This window comes from Colletotrichum paranaense (assembly GCF_030867605.1).
Source record: "Colletotrichum paranaense strain IMI 384185 chromosome Unknown Scaffold_27.1, whole genome shotgun sequence".
Lineage (NCBI taxonomy): Eukaryota > Fungi > Ascomycota > Sordariomycetes > Glomerellales > Glomerellaceae > Colletotrichum > Colletotrichum paranaense.
In genome coordinates this window covers 76,104-98,621 of record NW_026848985.1, presented here as the reverse complement: position 1 = coordinate 98,621, position 22,518 = coordinate 76,104, and the positions used below count along the sequence as shown (strand labels likewise).

Sequence of the window (22,518 nt, the reverse complement as noted above, 5' to 3'; positions counted from 1 at the left end):
TTTCAGTCGTGTGTAACTGGGGATGTAGTGTTGCCCATTGATCCTAGTGAATGCCCATGATGTTGTTCCCTTTCCGAATATTTGCAGCTTGCTCTTCTACCCTTCTCACCCAGTCCACTAGACTTTACATTACTGGTGCACAGAACTTTGCTGCTTCAGATCCACCACCACCGCAGGTCAGGTACCTATTTTACTCGTAAGACGTGTCCTCGACTGGCCATCATAGATTTGCTCTAGACAGCTCTCATCACTAGTTGCAGAATCAAGTCACAGCTCACTGCTAGTTCGTTACTTTGCGATTCATAGTTGTTTGAGGTATACGAAGGGACGTGGAGATCTTTGCAATATCACCTCAATTTGGGTTATAGACTACGCGCCGAAACTGACATTCTACGGCCGCATTCGAGCTCTTGAAGAAGCAAACAAAAAATTGAACAGAAAAAATACCGCCACATCCCCTTGGGTTGTTGAAAAACTTCATCGTTGACGTGGACGCCGAGTAAAGGAAGGGACCAAGAACAAAGCGATACTTGTGAACAAAAGGCTTCGCTGCATGACTCCGCAATACGCCTCCGCTGCTTCAAATATACTCGACGCGTGTGGAAACTCCCGCAGCCATCGATAAACTCTCCTCTCTTGTCTTTCTCCACCTCTTTTTGCTGCCACTTGCTCACTCGGCCTTCTTCCTCATATCGTATACCGATTTGCTACTTAGCCACGACCACGGCCTTGTTGGCACATTCAGAGCAAACCTTCAGACGGTGCCACGCGTTGGCCAAGTTTCCTCGCTGATTATAAATTGCCGCGTAGCTCTCGGGTTGCGAGTTGTACGCCTCGTCCGTGGCCTTGACGAGCAGGGTGGTGCACTTCTTGGTCCCTTCACCTGGCTCGCCAAGTGGGATTGCGCCGTCGTACCTCCAGCGTTTCCAAGCCCAGGACTTGTGCCCGGTTTTTGGAGGGGCTCCAGGCTCGTCAAGTAACTCAGCTTGATCCCAGGTCTTGCCATTGTCGACGCTCACATCGACACGAACGATCCGGCGACCGCCACCAGAATACGCATAGCCCATGAGAGACGCTTCGCGGACGCTGCCGATATCCTCGTTTGCCGATGACTCGTTTGTTGTTGCTTTCCAGTCACCTAATCTGACGGTGGTAATGGCGCTTGTGATGGGCATCTCCTGAATCGGTGCGGCGCGGTCCCAGTCGGGACTCGTCTCGTTGGGGCCAAAGCACTTGTAATCCTTGCGTTGCCATTGGCTATGACTTTCTTCATCAGAAATGGTGATCTGGCTCAACCACTTGACGGAACGAGCGGCGACGTGGCCTGGCACAAGAGCACGGAGAGGGTACCCGTGGTCTCGCGGCAGCGGCTTGCCATTCATCGAGTAAGCCAACAGAACATCGCCACGCGGGTCCAAAGCAGACTCAATGGGAATCGAGGCGCCGTAGGCTTCAAGGGCCATGAATTGAACGTGCTTGGCCTCCGTGTCTCCAGTCATGGCCTCGAGTATAGGAATGCCGGCATCAGCAAGTACGTCGGTGAGCTTCACGCCCTGCCATTCCGCACAAGAGATAGCGCCGACATTCCACTGGAGTCCATTGGTCTTCTTCGCGTTACGGGTCATGTCGCTTCGGCGATTCCCAGAACACTGCAAAACAGCCACAACAGTAGTAGGTTTGAACTTGGTCTTTAGGTCATCGAGGCTGTACTCCTTGATGGTGCCATCGAGGAGCTCAATCTTGAGGGTGTAGTCCGAAGTATCATCAACCTGTGGAACCCACATGTGGTTGCGCACGTAAAAGAGTTCATTGGGAGTGAGGTAGCTGTCTGCCAGGCCTTCGACGGGGGTCTCTGCATTACGAGGCTTGGGAGTGAGAGTGATGAGTCTCTCATCACGGGTAGGATCGTGCTTGAAGGGGTCTTCTATTTCCTGAGCAGCGGGCTTGCCGTCAACAAGGTCGTCCGAGTCGATAAAGCCAATCAAGTACTGTTGGAGGATCTCATAAACGTGGGGCGACTTGTGGATGGTGAAGATGTTCCAGTAGGGATCAATGCTACCTCCAGCGGCACGGAGGATGACATCACCTCCGGGGTGTGCAGCAACCCAGTCGGTAATGTCGTAGACCTTGTCGCCTTGGGTAACCCAAGGGCTGCCGGATTTGGCATCATGTTTTCGGATTTCGGAGAGCCTGAAGCGAGGGATAGACGGGTCGCGGTCGTCGGTGGACGGGTCCGGGTCGGAGACATCTACTTCGTCCTGAGTGGGCACATGGAAGGGCTCCGAGAGGCCGACAAAGAGAGACAAGAGCCCGCCGCTAGCAAGCAATGTACTGACGGTGGCCGGACCTTTACGACGGCGTGGGTGCTGGGGCTCACGTTCATCCCCGCGCTCTCCCTGCCGGGTACCAGTAGTCTGGTGTTTCTGGATATATTCCTGTCCACCGGCCAAAGGCGTCGAGGAGGCGGGTGTCGGTCGGGGGTGTCTCGAGCGGGCAGAGGCGTGTAGAGGACGACATCCTGGAGGAGGAGGAGGAAGATCAGGGATGTAGCTCGGCCGCCATGCTCCAAGAGTCGGACGAGGAGGGACGGGCCGCCTGGTCGAGAGCTGTAAGAGCTCGCTAAATGGACGCCGCGGCGCTTGCATTGGATTTGGATCGAGGTGAATGGCTAGATTGGGCGGGATGGGCTTCGTTTGGTGGTGGACGACGTCGAGAGCGCGGCTCTGGTGTGGAGCTTGGACGATGAGGTGACTGACCGGGGCGATGGCGTGATTGCGCCTCGATGGCCTTTTGGCTGTTTTGAGAGGAGGGAAAAACTCGACAGTGGGTCTGCACAATTACGTGTGGCACGTGTAGATTCTGCATAAATTCGAGGTGAGTGATGCCTTTGTACGCTACATAGCACATGTCGTTATGCAGACGGTACGTGCCTCTCACCGGGGACTACCGACATCGCCGACCGATGGGGTCCACTTTCGTTTTCTTGGTCCTTAGGTAAGCATGCCCTTTGGCTGGACGGATGTGTGAATGGGACCAGTTCCAGGAAGAAGACCTTGGACCTGCACAAGCTGGGCACGACATGGGGGTTCCTTTGCCTTTACGTGTCTCGATCCATTGGTCTTCAATGAAAATCGCTGGCATTGACCTTCCATATGTCCCGAACCACATCAAGAGCCACGTTATCAGACTTTCAGCCGACAATAAACTCGAAACCATCAAAATCCGTGTGTCATGGTGCTCCAGGTGGCCGAACGAGACCGATGAAAGCCGCGAAACCGCCCACGTGGACCCCGAACACCGTCGCGGGCCGGCCTGGATACGTCTCAACCTCCATCCTGAGCCCTGTTAGTCGCCGACGTGATGGAGACGGCAGTCGCCACAACTTACAGCCCTCTCATTGCCTCTATCTGCCTCTTGAATACCTACTGCACGCGTGCGGTGTACAGCACTTACACCCCCGCAACTTTAAATGAACCTCGCTTGTTATGTATCCCGGATCATTGGCGACGAACCGACGATCCAGGCTTGTTGAGATATAGACGAATCGTGGGTAAGTCGACTGTTAAGAAGGCAACTGAGTGGACAATCACTCATTTCAAGCATGTCACTCAACGAAGCCACCGGAACTGTTCAGCAGATGAAGCTATTCTCCCATTATGTACTCAGCAAAAGAGCTCAACAAGATATCTTGAGCTCTGTCATAGCTAACGACATTCACTTCAAGCTCCCATCAAATCTCTCACTCACACTCGCTTCACCACTCACCACCCTGTCATCGCCCTGAGAACTCGCGCCCACCTTGGCCTTCTTAGGATGCCTCTCCTGTGTCTTATCCTTGCCCCCCTTGTTACCCTGTCCTGATGACTCCCCAGTCCCGCGCTTCCGCTTCGCACCGGATGATCCACCAAAGGTACCAGCTCCATCATCTCCGCTCTCCGGTACCAGTTCCCTGTCGCTAGTCTGGCTCAGATCATCCTCTTCCCCACGGTCTCGGTATGTCGGATCGTGGGTGGAAAATCCACGATACGGCTTCCGCTTCTGCTTAGCCCGGTTCCCGGGACCGCCGTCGTCATCGTCGTCCTCCTCCACATCATCGTCGTTGTCTTCGCCATCTGCATCGGCTATCTTCTCAGCCCCTTCGTCCTCTTCCTCGTCCTCATCGTCGTCCCCGGGTTCATCATTTTCTGGGTGGTAATTCCGCAAGCCGTCGTCCTCGCTCTCATCAGTTTCATCATCATTTCGGGGCCGAAAACGCAATCCCCAGTTCTCTTTGTTCTTGGGATGATTCGGATCCCGCGTCCACAAGTTCCTCATATCCGTAAATCTGTTATCGGTAGGGTATATGGTCATCTTCAAATCCGGGTGGTTTTTGACAAAGGCTTTTCTGAGTTTGGTCACACCGCCCGCTTTAACGATTTCTTTTTGCGTGATCCAACCGACTTTGCTCGGCAATATGGCCTTGTCTTCACGGTCAAATTGTACTTTGCCTTGTCTCGCTGGAATTCGGCAGCTACGTTTCGGATCCGAGTGTGCCTAAAGGTAATGAGTTAGCTCTGCGTACCTCAGAATTGTATGGTACTCACGTCTATCTGCACTTGTTTCGAAGGTTCGCCATTCGTGTTACTCTTGGGAATCGGACGCAAGCACCGTGAACAGTACATGTCATCAGCCGGCACAAACTTAGCCGTGGGCGGATTGCCACCTGTCTGTGGCGTTCCCTTGACACTGTTGGGGTCCGTAGTCACTTTTTCAGAATCTTTAGGAGGGTTCTTTATCGGGCCCTTCGGACTCTTTGGCTGCTTTTCTCCTTGGCGAGGTCCATTCCCCAAAGCAGTGGCTGTGTGCGGTTTGGAAACCGTAGGCGGGGGTGAAAGAATCGGCCCAGGCCCGTGAGGACGGCTGCCTCGATGGCCTTCGTGAACTTTACTCTCGGGTTTTGGTCCTCTCGCTGTACTATCCTTGGGGCCGAGTACGTCTTGCCGAACGTCTTGGAACTCTGGGTCATCCTCGTCATCTCCACTGAGCTGAACACTGGGACCTGTTCCTGTCTGCGTCTCTCCTGTCACAACTGGCCCCGATCCGCTGTCTTGTATTATTTTGGGCGCCGGCAGACCTGGAATTGGATTCTTTCCCTCGCGAATTCTCTGCTGCCTCCTTTCTTCGCGAGCAGCCGCGATTTCAGCGTCCATGTCTCGGACAATCTGTGCCTCAAGGGGCTCGATAGCGTGCGCCTTCTTCAAATGCTCGTTCCACTGGAGTTGGTTCATGAAGCCCACCATGGCGCCACACTGGTCAAAGTGCGGACAGCGCTTGTCACGCCGATCCAATGCGCTCTCATTCTCGGGATCCCAAAGACTGTGACCCGGGTTGAAGGGTTCCTGATTGACCATCGCAGGAGGCCGAGTACTGCCAGTCAAAATGTCCCAAAGCTGATAGACGTGACACTCCATGTGGGAGACCTGGTCTTTTCTGTCCTCCCACTCCCCGAGCTCCGGTTGCTTCTCGCGATCTTCCTTGGGTCTCTTGAACGACAGGTGGCAGAGCGGACACTGTTTCAGGGGCTCCTCAAAATGTTTCTTCTCAAAGTGTCCTAGAACCTCGGATGGCATCAGGCCGAAAAGAGGTTCTCGACACCCGGCGGCAGGACACTCAGAAGGCGGGTCTGACGTAGGAATTGGTCCCGGCTTATCATGCCACATTAGAGGGAGACTGAGATAGCGACTAGAAGCGCGAGGACGACGTTGTTGTTTGCACAAGGCCGCGGAGGTCTCCGCGGCCCCCACGAAGAGAGGGTCGATTGACTTGTCAGTATCTTTCCAAAAGACCTCTGAATAGATGTCCCACGGCGTTGGCTTGATGCCCTCTTCTTGAGGGCAAGCCGTGATGTGATTTTTAATTTCATCAATAGGCTTCTGGGTTCCATCGCTCACAAAGGATTTCTGGCAGTACGGACAGAAACAACCCAGGGTACCATAGAAGCCCCCACAGAACTTGCGATGTCCGTCGACTTTCTCGTCGGAGAGTTTCTTCATCGAGAATCCGCACTTGGTGCAATGCGGCTTGTTTTCGTGGAGAGTGCCGTGGCACTTGTGAGGATAAGTGTCGAAAGGTCCAAAATCTGTGGCATCTTTCTCAGTCTTCCACTCACGATCTCCGCAAAGTTTACAGAATGTACATCGCCCGGCTCCCTCAGCCAGGGGGACACAAACACGATCGTGATGCTTTCGGTCCTCATAGCTCTTGAGTTCTTTGTGGTCACGACCGCAACGATCACAGTATCGATAGACTTTCTCCCTGTCGCTGGCTTTCGCTGGCTGTTCTGGCTGAGGCAACGGGCCAACTGGAGGTCTGGCTTGGTCGGTTATTCTAAAGGTTGAAAGAGATGTAATGGCCTCCGAAGGGCTATTGCGTAGCTTTTCGAGGCTGGTGGTTTGGTTTTGAGGCGGATGCGATTTGGGTCTCTCAGGAAGCTGAAGCACCTTTCGCAGCTGGTCTGCATGGGAGTTTCTGTAGTGTTCTTCCTTCTGCTTGTAGGACCAGTGTTTGAAGAGCTGGATATCACACCACGGGCATTTCTCTTCGGCATGAGTCTTCTCCAAATGCACCAGAAGCGTCTCGTCCTCATCTTGGCGATATGTGAACCGGCATTTCTGGTACGGACACGCGGCTAGCCGAGCCAGGTTTACTTTGGAGAGACTCCAGACTTTATCCTGTAGTTCCCGCTGCTCACTGGGCGTTAGGACGTTCTTGGTGACCATAGGGACTCGGCCTGCCCCAGTCCTCAGAATGGCCTCCACGGGCGGCGCGTTGATCGGAAAGGAGGGGTTCCAGACACCCATGTCAAAGATGCTTGGCTGCCGCACATAGCTTCCTTCACGGGGTGTCTGGTCAGGCTCCCTCGGCATAGGATGAGCTGATTTCCGAGGAGCAGGAGGCGGCGTTTTCGGTTCATGGAAAACCACGGGATGGAGCTTGCCAGGGGGAACGATTGCTGGCAGGGATAACTCCTTTCGAAAGGGTGCCACTTCGCCATACCGAGGACCCCAGTGATTATTTGCCTCCGCTGCTTTAGCCAGTGTTTTGACTACACGCGTCTTAGATTAGCTGCGATCTCAGGGAATATTCAAGGGGTATTTTTTCTCACCAAAGTCCAACTCGTCATCTTGCAAGACGTCTGCTCGCACCATCTGAGTCAGGATGAAGCGCCGGGCCAAGGATGCCTCGGAGTCGGTGGCGTCCGGCCGAAGAACGAAGCTGGCCGGGCTCCAACTTCTTCCAATTGTTTCTTCGTCGAAAAGAGGCTCCATGACAACGCTGTCCTTTTCAGCGTCGTAAGTGATCTCTTCGTCTCCGGCATAGAGCATTTCCATCGTGGTTTTCAACGCTTTCATAGTAAGAGGCTCCATACTGAACTCTGCCTGACCTGTTAGTCCTTCAACCGCCTCGATCGTGCATGGATCTTCAGCCCCATCCATTGGCTGGATCACGAAGAACTGACAGGGCTCATTCTTGTCGTCGACAGAACGGGCAATGAGCTTTGATAGCGCCTTCTGGGCTTGTTTCGAAGAATCTTTGTCCCGATAATTCCATCGAACTGGACTGTAGGCTCCAACGGGACGACTGATTAATGGGTTGAAATAGTCGACCCCGCGCCAAATCAGGTAGTGAGAGGCTTTCATGGGCATTCTGACGCTTTTCGTCATTAGGCCAACCTTATGCAGGGCGTCGGGATAGGGGTCTCCAGAGCCTGTTCGCCGAAGGCACTCTCGGTTCTTGAGAGTTCTGGCGTTGTTCGAGTTTCCCGGCAGGTAGAACACAACGGTATCGTTTGCCACGGGGCGAGTTTTAACTCTGAACGCTTGACCCTTGCTGATCAGAGGATGCATGCTATCCCAGAGTTCGCGGTGGACTTCCAGACCACCATACCACGGTGGTGATGATCCCTCTGGATCTTCATCATCACGTGTAATGACAAGATCACAGTGGCTTCCTCCTGGCTGATCCGGTCTTCCCACCAGCACTTCTTGTGCCGTCGTTATAAAGGGCATGTATTGATTGGAACCCCAGGGTTTATTGGCAGGGTAGATGTAGCCCTTTTGCTTGGGGCCGAAGAAACTTTTGCCATCGGGCACTTTGAGATACGAGAGGTTTTCTCGCCCGTCGTCGTCAACATGAGTCAACTTGATGAGCGTGGTCAAGAAGAAGGACTCTGGAGGCTCCCATTCGGAGGGAATATCTTCGCCTCTCCGAAGCACGAACCAGGCCGAGCTGGGTGTGGACTTAGTTGCCTGTCCCAGGTGTTCCGCAAGATCACTAACAGGGTTGAGCGGAATGTTGTCATCGAATCGCCGCAGGACTTTTGCCGTCTTGAAATCAAATTCAACGAGTACGATGTCGCTTTGCTCCCGTTGGCGCAGGGACAAGAGCTTTCTCGCAGCCTCCTGAAACGTGGACATGTCGTCCGTATCAAACATGATCTTGCCTTGGAATCCAAACAGAGGAACCCAGCCATGTCCTTTGTCCGATTCTGGTGATGGGTGCCCGATTTTAGAGGTTATCGCCGACTGGTTTTGACGTCGCCTCGAGTCAGGCGTGGCAGTCCCTCTTCCTGAGATGACTTTATTTGAAATGCCCGTCACAGGCATCGTCACGATCTCACTGCTGGAGCCGTCACCCAATGAATTGTCGTCTTCGTTATCCATAACCATGGCAGTCTGTGATGGACCAAGGCTGTCTTCTTCACCATTATCTGGCGGATAGTCCACATCTGCCATCAAGGCATCGTCGTCGTCGCCCCCTCCTCGAAGGCTTAGTCCTTCACCAGTGGCGTCTGGCATTTGAGAAGCTGCCACAGGGATCGTGCTGTATTGATCCTCTTTTCCTTTTCTTCATCTTAGCTTGACTGATTGTGCTTGGATAGCAATTACTAACCTCTCATGTAGTCGTATCCAAAATTTCTCTGGTCGTAGGCTGTCAGGAAGTGCAGCGGAGGGCGGACCTCGGCAGTGCAGAGTTCATCCCAGTCGTCCACATCAAAATCCGGCTTCGAAAAGCGCGTCAGCTCAGACAAAATGGGCTCGACAGGCAGTCCGAAGTAGAGCATTGTGAATTTCGTTGCCAGTGAGGGGCGACATTCTTTGAATCTGTTGCCAATCAAGCTTTGGTATCGTCGGGCGTTGTCTTCTTGACAATTCCTCAAACTGCGAGGCTCCGTAGCTGGCATGAAAAGCTTCCGCTCGTGCGATGTAAAGTAATCCTCCAAGACTTGTCCCATGCGCGTGGTGGGCAAGCTGAGAAGATCTTTAAAGTGGCCATGGATGGTCTTCCAGTGCTCATCAGTTGGTCTAATGAGAGGGTTGTACCGTTGCTGCGGCTCGGATATCTTTTTGGTCGGTTCAGACATGCCGAGATGGACGGGAAGATAGAGTTTTACAAGCCTGAAGTCCGAGATAATAGATAGTGTACGAGTCAAAGGCAGAGCAGAGAAGGAAGGAAAAGAGTTGTGAGTTGTGCGAAGGTTGAAGAGAGAAAGTATCTTGTGTCAACCAAGAAGCTTTGCAAAAAGACGTCTCAAATATCAACGAACGAGTTTATTCAAGGGGATGAAGCATGTTCCACCATTGCTGGACTCAAGGTGTGAATGGCATTCCGAAATAGCTTAATCCTTTGACAAGATCAAGACGTCTGCATTGGCAAATTTGGCAAACTGATACCCATTGTCCATTGTCTATCAAAGCTTCGTCAGGGTCAAGGTCACTGGTGAGAGATCGAAGCGAGACATCTTTGTTTGCACTGGACATCCCTTGCGAACGTACATGGGCCAGGAGAGGTAGGAAGCAAACTTTTTCAGGTTTCTTATGTCTTGAGCCGGCAGCCGAGGCATGATGTACGTTAATTATTGCTGATGTATGTGTGTAGGCACCTGGACAAAGACATCAATGTGAATGGGATCACCCTGGACCAGTTCTAGAAGCTTCGAAAACGACACTGGAGATGCGATGACCACTGGCAATGGTTGTACAGCTTCAATCTAAGAAGCAAGAGTAAAAAGAAAAAAAGAAAAGAAAAAAAGTTCCAAATTTAATGATGCCAGTGTTGTTCACATCGATTTAACACGGGCAACGGAACTTTGAAGGGCTGGCTCTTTCCCAAGAAATAGACACATCAAATGTAGGGAAAATTACCCGCATCGGACTATGAACGTTGGGCTGTAAGAACCTCTTCTGGCTCAGGTCTGATTTCGATATTGATATGGCCAAGTTTGAGGTCTTTGGACTTGCCTTCCTCCGTCTTCTATATTGTCCCCCTTGCCGTCTTGTACCTCTGAGGCGATATGGGAACGTTTACAGCAGCGGGAAGCAGGAAAAGACCGCATTGGTCACACGGAACCCTGGATTCTTCTCACTCACGACTGCTCAAGTAAAGTAAGAAGACAATGTAGGAAACAGATCTCTCACAGGCGTACTGTCACAAGTAGAAGTAGTGATGCGCTGTAGAGAGTGCCAAACAGCAAACGGCCGCGGCAACCAATATTTCAGTATTGACCAACCCCACGAGTGAACGAAATGTCAATCGGGTAACGAGCCCAGAAGTTCAAATCGAAGCACCCCAAGCCAGCTATGAAGAAACGACTCTCCAAAACACGCATCGCCTCAGTCCTTGACTCCCAAACGCAGCCACTCTGTTTTTTGGTATCAAACCACCCTAGCTACTTGTAGAAAAAGAAAAACGAAAAAAGGCAAGTTTTATGATACGTCCGTACAAATAAATATTACACAAATTCGCGGCTTTTGCGCGCGAGGACGCGGACGTTGTCGACGAATGCCTCAACAAGTTGCTGGTATTGATGCGGCTCGTTCCTCATGGCGCGGCGTTGTTGATCGATAACGATTTCGGGTGATAACTCTATTTCCAGTTCGTGTTCCTTGCTCATCTGTGAGGTGTTCTTTTCTCTTGTTAGCAAAGTCCATGGGCGACACTTCCAAGCAAGCGTTCACTTACTCCAGGACCAGGCATCATTTGCGTCACTTGGGTCAAGTCGATCTGGTAGTGATTTTGCTTGTAGCTGAGACGGTCCTTGTTCCGGTCAGGGAACTTATCTGCATGGCCGACAGCCACGCTTTCCAATTCCTCAACGGATCCATCCCATGCCATTTCTAGATTGATGCTAAGGCGGCAGTCGAGTGGGCATGTGGGAAGATGTAGGTGGATATCTGCCACGCGGGCCTTGACAATCTTGGCCAGGACCTGCTGCGTTTTTTGGTCATATGTGACTCGAACCTTGATTGAACGCCTGTTACCTAGTAGGGAACGGACACAACCAGGCAGCCGGGCCTGCAGAGCATTTGGCAGCTCGTAGAACTTGTCAATCTCTCGTCGATGTTTGTATTGTACTTGTACTCGGCCGCGTGCGTTGGGGTTTCGGGGATCGGTCTGCACAACCATGGTGTTGAGGAATTCGTTGAGACCTTTGTGCTGAGCCTGCAGAGAAACAATGGGATTAGCTCTTGTGTTTCTTTCCCCATAAAGATCGGTAAACAAACCTCAGTCATGCTGCTTCTGAAAGCTAGACGCCCGGTATCGTGCAGAACACATTCCGAACCTATCGCTCTCTCGACACGATCATTGGTGTCTCTGTCGATGAGCTGTCCCATCTTGGCCTCGATTTCGAACTGCACGCCACGTCCTATTATCTCCCCACTATCAGGATGGAGCGTGACATTCTTGAATAAGAAATCGGCGATCGTCTTAGACAGCTCTTCGTAAGGTCGAGTACCGAGGATGCTTTCCTCCCAAGGACCAAGCAGACTTTCGGCCTTTGGCGGCGGGGGCGGTTCTTGAACTGGAGGAGCGGTGGATCGCGCTGCCTCTGGTGAGGTATGGCGGCTGGTGCTATCCTGCTTGACAGACTCGGACTTGCCATTGATGTGCGGTGGCCCTCGTTTCTGGAGCTCGAAATTGGCCAGCTTGAGCCTCTTATTTTCTCGAGCATTCCAAGTCTGAGCCCAAATTGGGGGTGTCGCGTGGATCTTTCTCTTTCGTTGCATCACGGGTGACCTAGAGATGGCGGGTCCGCCATTGAGCTCTGCCGGCGGGGGTCGTGGCTCCTTCCGTTCCAATTCCCTGGGACTCAAGTCTCGGTCGGCGAGTTTTCTCTTGGCGGGCGTCGCAGCGCGTTCGCGTTCGGGTTCCACCATGTTGGTGACGCTTGGGTGTGGTCGCACTTCTGGTTCTGTCTGCCCACCAATGCTACTCGGCAAACTTGGTATCCTGGTCTTGGGGCTGACGCTAATACTTCGGTCGCGTTCACTATGTGATAATGATCTTCGTTCGTGGGTGCTGTGGGAGGAACTGGGCATGCGAACTGGGGGAGGTGGTGGTGGAGGTGTGGCTTGAGCGAGGTGTGAGGCGGATAGTCTCTGTTGATACGGGCTTTGTGGTTGTGTAAAGCTTGGTGCAGTGGAAGATTGTCGAGGCCCGGTCTGGGGCGGGCCCAGTGGGGTCGGAGGCTGCGAGAGCTGCCGGTTGAAATCGGGCGGCGGATGCGTCGTCGCCACAGGACTGCCGTGAAGAGGATATGGCTGGCCGGGATGCTGCGGATGCTGACTATGAGCAGATGTAGGTGTAGGAGTTGAATGGTTTGATTGTGAGCGCTGATGAAGATATGGGTGTCCGCTAACAGGGGTCCCAATGGGCGGTGTTTGAGGCATATGCTGCTGCGGTGGCGGCGGTTGCTGCTGTTGAGCGTACTGAGGCGCGGTTGCACCAGATGGATGAGGATAGCCGTCTCTCGGGGGGAACGCGTTGGATGGCGGATATTGCTGGTGTCGTTGCACAGGGCTGGCAGCTTCCTGAGACGGACCGGTCGGCGGGAAGGGGTAACCTCCACTGGGACCGCTAACGGAAGATGTCGGCGTATGACGATACGGAGACGGGCCTGGCATGGATGCACTCTGGGGTGATCGCGCATCGGCATAAGGGGCAGGAGCACCAGCTTGAAGGGGCGGCGGCGCTGGCCGGCCGGGATACGGGCCCGGAGTCTGATAAGGCGACTGCGGAGGATACGACGGGGTCGAGGCCTGGGGATGTACGGCATATTCCTGAGGTGCTGGCGGTTTACCGGGGGATGAATGCAATGCGTGACTGTACGCCGATTCTCTGAAGGCGTAGGCCGTCGTAGCCTGGGAAGGCGTCGTGGGGGCCTGTTGCTGGTACGGTGGCTGTGGTGGCGGTTGTTGCTGTTGCTGCTGCTGCTGCTGCTGCTGCTGTTGTTGGTGGTGGTGCTGCTGCTGCTGTTGCGGATGACGCTGATGCTTCGGCGCGAGATGCTGAGGAGGTGGATGCTGATGGCCATGGGCGTGAACATGAGTAGGATGGCCCGGAGGAGGGCCACCAGCGGCGGCGGCAGCGGCAGCAGCAGCAGCAGCAGCACGCGGCCTCTCCCCCCCATCATCGGACGTGTTCATCAAACTCCTCAAATCCATTGTGTGTAGCGGAGGCAAGGCGTGCCGTGCGTGTTGTGAGTTATAATCCCTTGCTCGCGTTCCTTTGTCTGGGCCAGCGCTCCGCCCAGCTTCTGCTCAGTTGCACAAGATTCGGCTTCGGCCTCTCAAACACGGCGGTTCATGTGTGCGGCGAAAGAAACAGTTGGAAAAAAGGAGAGATATGATGGTAATCGGATGATATTTGCGAGTTCAGCGCGATTCTAACGAGACGGGATGGATGCGCAGGAGGCATTCATCACGCCGTCGTAGTTCAGTGGTGAGTCAGGTTGAGAAGATGGCAGAGATCGGTTTCGGGTTCGTCGTGTATTTCGGGATTCGGAGAGACGGGAAGGGCTGGAGGTCAGAGATAGCTCCCACCAAGGGCAGCAAGACATGCGCTGGACGTAGAGAGCGGTGCTGTTCAATGTCCAAAGAGGGACATGGGAGCGCAAAGGCGGCTCGTTCGAGATCGAGTTTGAAGGCTAGGGCGAGGTTGGAGGAAGAGGGGTCGTTTGTCGTTTGCTTGAATCGGCGTGGTTATGTGATATGTGGCAATTATCGAAGACGGCGGGCAGGTAGTGCGGTAGAAAATATCGTCGCGAGTTGGTCGTCGTAATCGCAAGGAATCGGGCGGAGGATTTGGACGACGTGAACGGCACGTGGTTGGAGGGAGCTGAGACGAGCTATGTGGGTGAATGCGATTGAAGATGCGCGCTTGGGAGTGGGTTGGAGAGGGCGTCGCAAAGTGCGAATGGGAGCTCTGGTGTTTTGAGTGGCCGGGTACGTGTGCGTGTGCGTGTGCAGCCTTGTTGCTTCGATGCGCTCTGGGTTGGTGTTGGTGGTGGTGGAGGTGGTGGTGTGCAGAGACGAAGCGGGCGGATTGAAGATGGGGAAAGATATCTCAGCAAGAAAACATCTTGTCCTCTGCTGTTGGGTTGGAACTTGGCGTTGCGGCACTGGCTCAAAGAAGTATGTACGTAAGGACCTGACTGTAACAGGACTTTGGGCCTTGAGGTACCTACCCAAGATAGGTAGGCAGTAAGGCAGGTTGGCAATGTACCCCGTGGTAAGGTATAAAGTGAGGTAAAGGTGAGGTACCGGTGCAGCGTGCTCTGGCAAGCAAGAGAGAGAGAGAGAGAGAGAGAGAGAAAGAGAGAAGGGGACAGAGAGACGAAGCGTGTGCGTGAGACAGAAGGCGACAGGCGTGTGGGAAATTTGGAGACGAGAAAGAAAGGATGAAAATGGATTGGTCGCGCGCCGATCGCAGGTCAGGCTGGGCCCCAGTGAGGTGGTCTGGCTCTCTGCTCTGCTCTGCTCTGCACTGCTCTGCTCTAGCACTGAGAACGGGCTCACTTCCCGTAGCTTGCTCAAGCCTCAAGGCACCTTGGACAAGGTAGGTAGAGAAGCATTGATAGATGAGTGAGTGGTAATGGTGGATGCAGCCTGGTTCAAGGTAGCATCTGAAGCTGTACCATATTGCAACCACCCGCGAGATGCTGCTACTGGTAGGTACAAGCCTTGCAAGGTATTAATGTAATTGGATACTATCTAGGTAGGTTGGTGGTGAGCTACAACCAGTACAGATGGACTGCAAACAAGCCGTGTAAGCAACCTGACATAGCTGGGAGCTTCCCAACAGAGAGCTTCAAGCTCAAGCTGACAGGAGAGCTATTGGAGCAAACCTTGAGCAAACCTAGGTAGCACAAGCTGGGCGAGCAAGTGGACAGACAGCCTCGTCAGAAACCCGGCCCGGACCTCACATAGGTACGAGTACGGAGCAATGTCGTTAGAAGGACAGGGCAGCTATTAGATGGTGTACGGAGTAGTCGTACATACGCAGTAAGGTACTTACAAGGCAAAGCCACGGCCACGGTGCGCTGCTTGAGCCCGGCCTCACAACCTGGCCCGGCGGCCCTGGGCCATCGACGTGTCGACCTGTCGGGGATTTTTATTTTATTTTCTGTCCTCCCTCCAATCTGGAAATGACACACTTGTCCTCCCCCCTGTCCAGGTCTTTTGGCCGGCTCTGGTGTCGCACTCCCGTGCCCCGGCTCCACCTTTGTGTCTTGCTGAAAGTTGGAACGGTGCCCGGAGGAGGAGACCTATGAGGTGACCACCACGGGAAAAAGTGATGATCCGGGGCCAGCTGGGGGCTGCCTACCTTATCTGACCTTACCTTACCTAAGCACCTCAAAATGGTCTGGCACTCAGGGTACGGGTTAACCGGCTGGCTTACCTCAGCATCATAGCTCCCGACTGCAGAGCAACTCGGTGCACGGCGCACGCAAACAGACAGAGAAATCCGGGTGCGGCTTTGACCTTCTGCTCGCTTACCTAAGGCGTAATACCTCAGGCTTGCTGACCCATTTTTACCTGGCACGCCTGCCCAGCTTTCCAAAGGAAGGTACGTACCTGCGACCTGAGTCGGCAAGGCGAGGAGGTATCCATAGGAAGGTACTGGTAGGCAGACTTGCCTGACGTGGATGCGTTCCCTTGCCTTACCTTAGCAGTGCGTAGTGTCGTGCCCTGAGACTCTGGCTGCATTCGCGCCTTTGCTTTCGACGTCCTTCTCTCCATCTTCAACGCTTCCTTCGAAGCTCCCATCACCACCAACCCCGAATCCAACTCCATCCCACCAAACCGCTCCGTGCGATACCATCCTGTCCATTCCGGCCGCACTTTATTCGAACCCATCTCTGTCGTCCATCATCGTACCCCGCAGCTCTCTTCAGCTCCGTCTTCCTGGCCACCTCTCGCAATGCCTGGCCTGGTCTCAGCAACCGGAGTCCTGGGCTTCCTAGCCGACGAGGAGCATGATCTCAAGGTCTTCGCCCTCCAGACTCTCAATGATGACATCGACACTGTCTGGACCGAGGTCGCTGGAGCCCTGAGTCAAATGTGAGCTCTATTCCTTTCCTCGCCACACTCCGTCTACTCGCCTTGTTTAGATCCAGCTAATCACCTCGATGTAGTGAGGCTCTCTACGAAGACGACTCCTTCCCTCAACGACAGCTCGCCGCCCTCGTTCTCGCCAAGGTCTACTACCACCTCCAGGCCTACAATGAGAGTATGACATTTGCGCTCGCCGCTGGCGACCTCTTTAAGCTCGACGCTCCCGGCGAATTCGAGGATACCATCATTTCAAAGTGCATCGACCAGTACATTGCTGCCTCTTCCGCAAAGCACACTGCTCCCGAGTCACCCCAAAACGATACCTCGCTCCCCGCTCTGGCTACTACGTTTGCTAGCGGTGCTGCTGATGGGTCTGCCTTGATCTCCCCTACGACCCCATTCTCCCAGACGACCCTCCCCTCCAAGTCTCTCCTCTCCCGAGTTTCGACCGACAACACCATTCTCGATCCCACATTCCAACCCGTCAAGGAAGGCCGCTCCGCATCCATCGCCCCAATCAACGATCAGGCGACTCAGATTGCTCTGCAACGTATTATCGAGCGTCTGTTCGAGGCTTGCCTCAAGGATGGCAGATATCGCCAGGTCATTGGTATTGCCGTCGAAGCCAAGAACTTGGAGGTTCTGCGCCGAGTCATCAAGCGCGCCGCCGATGACGAGAAGCATTCAAAGTCCAAGTCGTCGGATGGCCAGGGCCCCGCCGAGGAGCTCATGGAGTATGCATTGGGCATCTGCATGGACGTTGTTCAGGAGCGAAGCTTCCGCACTGAGATTCTGCGTTTGATCCTCGACCTTCTCAACGACATTCCGAACCCAGACTACTTCGCCATCGCCAAGTGTGTTGTTTACCTGAGCTCCAACGAGGAGGCTTCGCGCATGCTGAAGCAGCTCATCACGAGCGGCGACCGGAATTCAATCGCCAGTGCCTACCAGATCGCTTTTGATCTGTACGACAATGGCACTCAGGAGTTTTTGGGCAAGATCATCAGCTCGCTGCCGTCAGGAGAGCCTAGCAAGGCTGCCGAGAGCGACGCCACTGAGGAAGAGCCATTGATCGAGAACCAAGAGTCCTCAGAGGAGGAGCTGTCGGAGGAGCTTTCCAAGGTTTACCAGAACATTCGGTCAATTTTGGACGGCAGCAAGACCATTCAGCTGAACCTCGAATTTCTCTACCGCAACAACCGCACCGACCTGAGCATTCTTAACAAGGTCCGTGATAGCTTGGAGGGTCGCAACTCCATCTTCCACACAGCCGTCACCTTCTGCAACGCTTTCATGAACCAGGGCACCACCAACGACAAGTTCTTCCGCGACAACCTCGAATGGCTTGGCAAGGCTGTCAACTGGTCTAAGTTCACCGCGACTGCAGCTTTGGGTGTCATCCACCGCGGCAACCTTACGCAATCCCGCAAGCTTCTCGAGCCCTACCTCCCTCGCCAGAGCGGCTTGAGCAGCGGCTCCATTTTTAGCCAAGGTGGCGCTCTCTACGCCTACGGTCTGATTCACGCCAACCACGGCGCCGACGCTCTTGACTATCTCAAGACCCAGTTCACATCCGCCGAGGAGGAAGTTATCCAGCATGGTGGTGCCTTGGGTCTGGGTATTGCAGGCATGGCAACTGGCTCTGAGGAGATTTTCGACAACCTGCGCACGGTTCTTTTCACCGACTCTGCTCTCAACGGCGAGGCCGTTGGCCTTGCCATGGGTCTCATTATGCTCGGCACTGGCAACGTGCGAGCCTTGGAAGACATGATTACCTACGCCCACGAGACGACACACGAGAAGATTGTTCGTGGTCTCGCTATTGGCATGGCGTTGATCATGTTTGGCCGCCAAGAAGGTGCCGACGCCATGATCGAGGGCCTACTCAACGACCCTGATCCTACCTTAAGATATGGCGGTATTATGACTGTTGCTCTCGCCTACTGCGGTACTGGCAGCAACAAGGCTATTCGCAAGCTGCTTCATACTGCCGTTAGCGACGTCAACGATGATGTACGCCGTGTCGCCGTCATGAGCTTGGGCTTCATTCTCTTCCGTAAGCCTGGCAGCGTCCCTCGCATGGTCGAGTTGCTCTCTGAGTCGTACAACCCTCACGTGCGTTACGGATCTGCCATGGCGCTGGGCATTTCTTGTGCTGGCACCGGCCTGGATGAGGCCATCGACTTGCTCGAGCCTATGATGAAGGATCCCACCGACTTTGTCCGTCAGGGTGCGCTCATCTCTCTGGCCATGATCATGATTCAGCAGAACGAAGTCATGAATCCCAAGGTCGCTTCCATTCGCAAGACTCTGAAGAAGGTTGTCGGCGATCGCCATGAGGACGCCATGACCAAGTTCGGCGCGTCGCTTGCGCTGGGTATTATCGATGCGGGTGGTCGCAACTGCACGATTGGCCTCCAGACCCAGACTGGGAACCTCAACATGGCCGGCATCGTTGGTATGGCCGTCTTCACCCAGTACTGGTACTGGTTCCCGTTCACCCACTTCCTTTCGCTCGCTTTCTCACCCACCTCCATCATCGGTCTCGACCACGAACTCGAGATTCCCAACTTCAAGTTCCATTGCGCCACCCGTCCCAGCCTCTTCGATTACCCGCCGGAGCAAGAGGTCAAGGCTGAGGAAGGCCCTACCATGGTCGCCACAGCCGTTCTGTCAACAACTGCTCAGGCCAAGCGCAGAGCTCAGAAGAAGGAGCGTGCCCAGCGTCGTGAGAGCATGGACATTGACTCTGCCAAGCCAACGGTGTCCGACAAGATGGACGTGGACGAAAAGAAGGAAGAGACCAAGGAAAAGAAGGATGGTGACGGTGGAGAGAAAGAGGCATCTGTTGCTCCCGCCGACACCAAGAAGAAGGCAGAGAAGGAGAAGGTCGGTTACGATATGGAGAACCTGTCGCGCGTGCTTCCGGGCCAGCTGAAGTTCATCAGCTTCCCCGCCGGACGATACAAGCCGGTCAAGAAGGTAGAGTAGTTCTAACCCCTCGACTGCAGAGTGTTTTACTAACTCTCATTAGCCTACCGGAGGACCTCTGCTTCTACAGGACACGCAGCCTGACGAGGAGAAGACGCTCATCGAAGAGAAGTTGAAGAAGGTGACAACAGAAAAGGCCCCAGTGGCCGGCCAAAGCAACGCAGGCGGATCATCTGCGGGCTTGACGCCGCGCCAACAGCAGAACATAATCTCGCAGGCCCTCAGAGCAGGTGCTGGTGGCGATCTTCGCTCGCTGAATGAGCTTAGCGAGCTCCTGGGTCGGCAAAGAAGAGGTGACCTTGTAGGCGCGACTGATGAAGGAGGGGCGGCTGCAGCAGCAGGAGTGCTCACGGCAGTGGACGAGGACGGCGAGGGAGATGAAGAGGCGGACGTCCCACGAGAGTTTGAATACTTCACGGACAATGAGGAGGAAGATGACGAGGAGTAGCCATTCTCGCAAGCGAACCACCAGTATTTGTGACTCTGGGTTTGAGACCATAACGGTGTTTAGAGAATAGAATGGGGGCGGCGTAGAGCTAGTCGACTGCCATTCTGCCAAGGACAGTCGGGGGCAAAGAGACTTTGCCAGGCTGTACAATAGTGTAACAATCGAGTCATTCGTAAAGGTTGCTTCTTAAATGCGCGTAGACCCGTGAACGCTCTATGCGACAGAGTAAAGGATCGCAGGCAATATTGGAACGTCTTGACGTATAGAATATGAGGATCAAAAAATGATTGTAGCCAGTCTCCTATGGTGACAGTAAGCTGTCGAGGTGTAGCTATGTCTTCGCACATGGCGCTTCGGGTTTCCTAAAGCAACACCTGCAAGCTATTTTGTCTGTACACCTGGCAGTAGATGCAGCCAGCAGCAACGCAGACGACTCGCGGAAACCTTGTGGGGAACCCCACGTTTCCCCTCTTACATCGTCAAGCTGGGAGTAATTAAGGTAGTTGGTTACCCTAGGTACTTGACAGTGACACACTCCTTTGCTTGGTACGTTTCCCTTCCGGTTTACGCAGGAAGGAAGCCCGCTTCTTCTGCTCTTAAGGCACAGCCAAGCCGATAGCTATCTGCAAACTTCTGGTGGCCACGCAGGGAGACGTGTTTCAGGCTCGCTTGCGCTTCCCCGTATCATGAGGTCAGGAGATCAGGAGATCAGGAGATCAGGAGCGGTATACGGAACGCTTCCTCACGATCTCTTCTACTGGCATGTACACTGCCCGCGGCCCCTTGTTCGGGGTTCGAGCTTCGTGGACCATACTGAAGCTCCTCACTCCCGCAACACCGTGGGGAGAGCAATGCGGGGTGTCCGGTCTTCCTCCGAACTCCTCTTACCTTAGCTAAGAGAGACCAATACCTAGACCCTCCCACCTCAAGGCACTCTTCCGCGTGTTCTAGCCTCCAACGCAAGTGGTTCCCGTCCGTAGCTGAAGCCGGCGGGAGAAGAGAGATCTCGCCGTGACTGAATAAGTCTCAACACACCTTCTGCTTCCCCCACGATTCCTTCTCAACACTTCGTCTCTTTGGGAACACATCCTTTCGGGCCAGCTGACTGCCTCGCGTTAAAGCAAGTCGACATCCTAAATTATCTTCCAGCTTTGATAGCTTCCTCCGATTTGCTGCCTTTGCATTACCGCCGTACATTGCCTTGCATTGATATTGCCCACACGCAGCTATTACGACCCGTCATGGCACAATCTAACTCCCTGTTAGACACGCTGAGGTCCGTGAGCCGAGTCGACTGTGATACTCTTGACGTTGAAGGCGAGAACCTTCCATCATGACAACCCCAATGTGCTCGGTTCTGACCTTGCTTTAGTTGCCAAAGAGCTGGGTCCCTTTGTCGATCACACCTCCAACCAGGCAATCGCCTATGGCGAGCTCACCAAGACCACCGCAGATGGCAAGCTATACCACGAGCAACTCATCCGGGACTCCGTACAGGATGCTCAGGGCTGGGCTCACGCGGCCTGGCCAGACATTGACCCGATTCTTCTCGCAGTCGAGATCATGGTACCTTGGTTCGGCGAAGCTCTTGATAACGGCATCCACCATCGCTGACATATTTGTAGATGGTCAGACTATCACTCAAGTTCATCCCGTATTTGACAGGATATTTCCACATTCAGACCAACACAGACTGGTCCTATTCGGTCGAGAAAACTGTCAAGAATGCCGAAAGTATGTTGCCATATAGGCCTGCAACGATCAGAGCTAACCGCGCTGCCCTGCTTCCTAGGAATTGTTGAGACCTTCAAGAAGGTGGAGCCCACATTGGACGTGAACCGTGTCTGTATTAAGATTCCGTCCACCTACGAGGGCATTGCTGCTTGCAGGATCCTCGAGAATAAGGGAATTGCCACATTGGCGACGACCATGTTTTGCATGGAGCAAGCGGCCCTGGCTGCCCATGCCGGCTGCACCTACATTGCGCCGTATGTGAACGAACTAAAGGTTCACTTCGTCCCAGGGTAAGAACCATCTCAAATACGGCCTTAGACACGGCGATCTGAGCAGGATCGAATGACTGACCGTTGGGCGCCCTTAGTTATGTGGACGAGAACAAGGCTTTCAACTTCTGCAGACAGGCGCAGGCTTACTATGTCGAGACAAAGGCCAAGACCCAGGTCCTGGCAGCTAGTCTGACCACCGTTCCTGAGGTGATGCAGTTGGCCGGCATTCAGCACGTCACCGTCTCGCCGCCGCTCCTCCGGGCTCTTGCGGCAGCGCCGTCCTCAACTTGGACGGAGAAGGTCGGTGGCTATTTCGCAGACGGGCCAGACGAGCGCTGGATCAAGGACTTCCAGGCTGCCTTGATAGACGAGAGCGAGTGGCGATTTGCTTTTACTCGTAGCGGCAACGGCAGGTATGAGGAGAAGCTTATCCAGGCCATCAATATCTTCTCCGAGAAGCAACAGAGCCTAGAGGAGCTGGCGCGAAGCTATTTATAGATGAAGGCTTGCTACAATATAGAGTCACTGCTTGCAGATTCAAAGCGTAGACACAACGATCGTTAATCAAAGGACTTGGGTAATTTGATGCTACGTAGACATACCGTCTATCATTAGTACGAACCCAACAAACCTCTGTTCCCTTTTCTTCCTCAGTCTTCCTCTCAGGCCAGGATACCAAACACCACCCTGTCTACGC

The 22,518-nt window shown here is 53.9% G+C and overlaps 4 protein-coding genes across 4 annotated transcripts; 2 read left to right on the top strand and 2 right to left on the bottom strand.

Annotated features, from left to right (window-relative positions):
* Window positions 1–707: 707 nt before the first annotated feature.
* On the bottom strand, window positions 708–9,103 carry CPAR01_16624 (uncharacterized protein; the record flags this gene model as incomplete). The annotated part of the gene is made up of 5 exons (XM_060500869.1): window positions 708–2,723; window positions 3,766–4,533; window positions 4,584–7,084; window positions 7,145–8,881; window positions 8,932–9,103. The coding sequence occupies 5 exons, from the start codon at window positions 9,101–9,103 to the stop codon at window positions 708–710; spliced, it is 7,194 nt and encodes a 2,397-aa protein (XP_060340384.1).
* A 1,668-nt stretch (window positions 9,104–10,771) lies between these two features.
* CPAR01_16623 (mRNA-capping enzyme subunit beta) lies at window positions 10,772–13,484 on the bottom strand (the record flags this gene model as incomplete). Its single annotated transcript, XM_060500868.1, has 3 exons — window positions 10,772–10,945; window positions 11,002–11,481; window positions 11,544–13,484. 3 exons carry the CDS (start codon window positions 13,482–13,484, stop codon window positions 10,772–10,774), a joined length of 2,595 nt encoding a protein of 864 aa, XP_060340383.1.
* A 2,758-nt stretch (window positions 13,485–16,242) lies between these two features.
* On the top strand, window positions 16,243–19,815 carry CPAR01_16622 (proteasome/cyclosome; the record flags this gene model as incomplete). Its single annotated transcript, XM_060500867.1, has 3 exons — window positions 16,243–16,382; window positions 16,457–19,358; window positions 19,411–19,815. The coding sequence occupies 3 exons, from the start codon at window positions 16,243–16,245 to the stop codon at window positions 19,813–19,815; spliced, it is 3,447 nt and encodes a 1,148-aa protein (XP_060340382.1).
* Window positions 19,816–21,056: 1,241 nt separating this feature from the next.
* On the top strand, window positions 21,057–22,319 carry CPAR01_16621 (transaldolase; the record flags this gene model as incomplete). The annotated part of the gene is made up of 5 exons (XM_060500866.1): window positions 21,057–21,111; window positions 21,188–21,381; window positions 21,441–21,549; window positions 21,608–21,839; window positions 21,917–22,319. 5 exons carry the CDS (start codon window positions 21,057–21,059, stop codon window positions 22,317–22,319), a joined length of 993 nt encoding a protein of 330 aa, XP_060340381.1.
* Window positions 22,320–22,518: the final 199 nt, after the last annotated feature.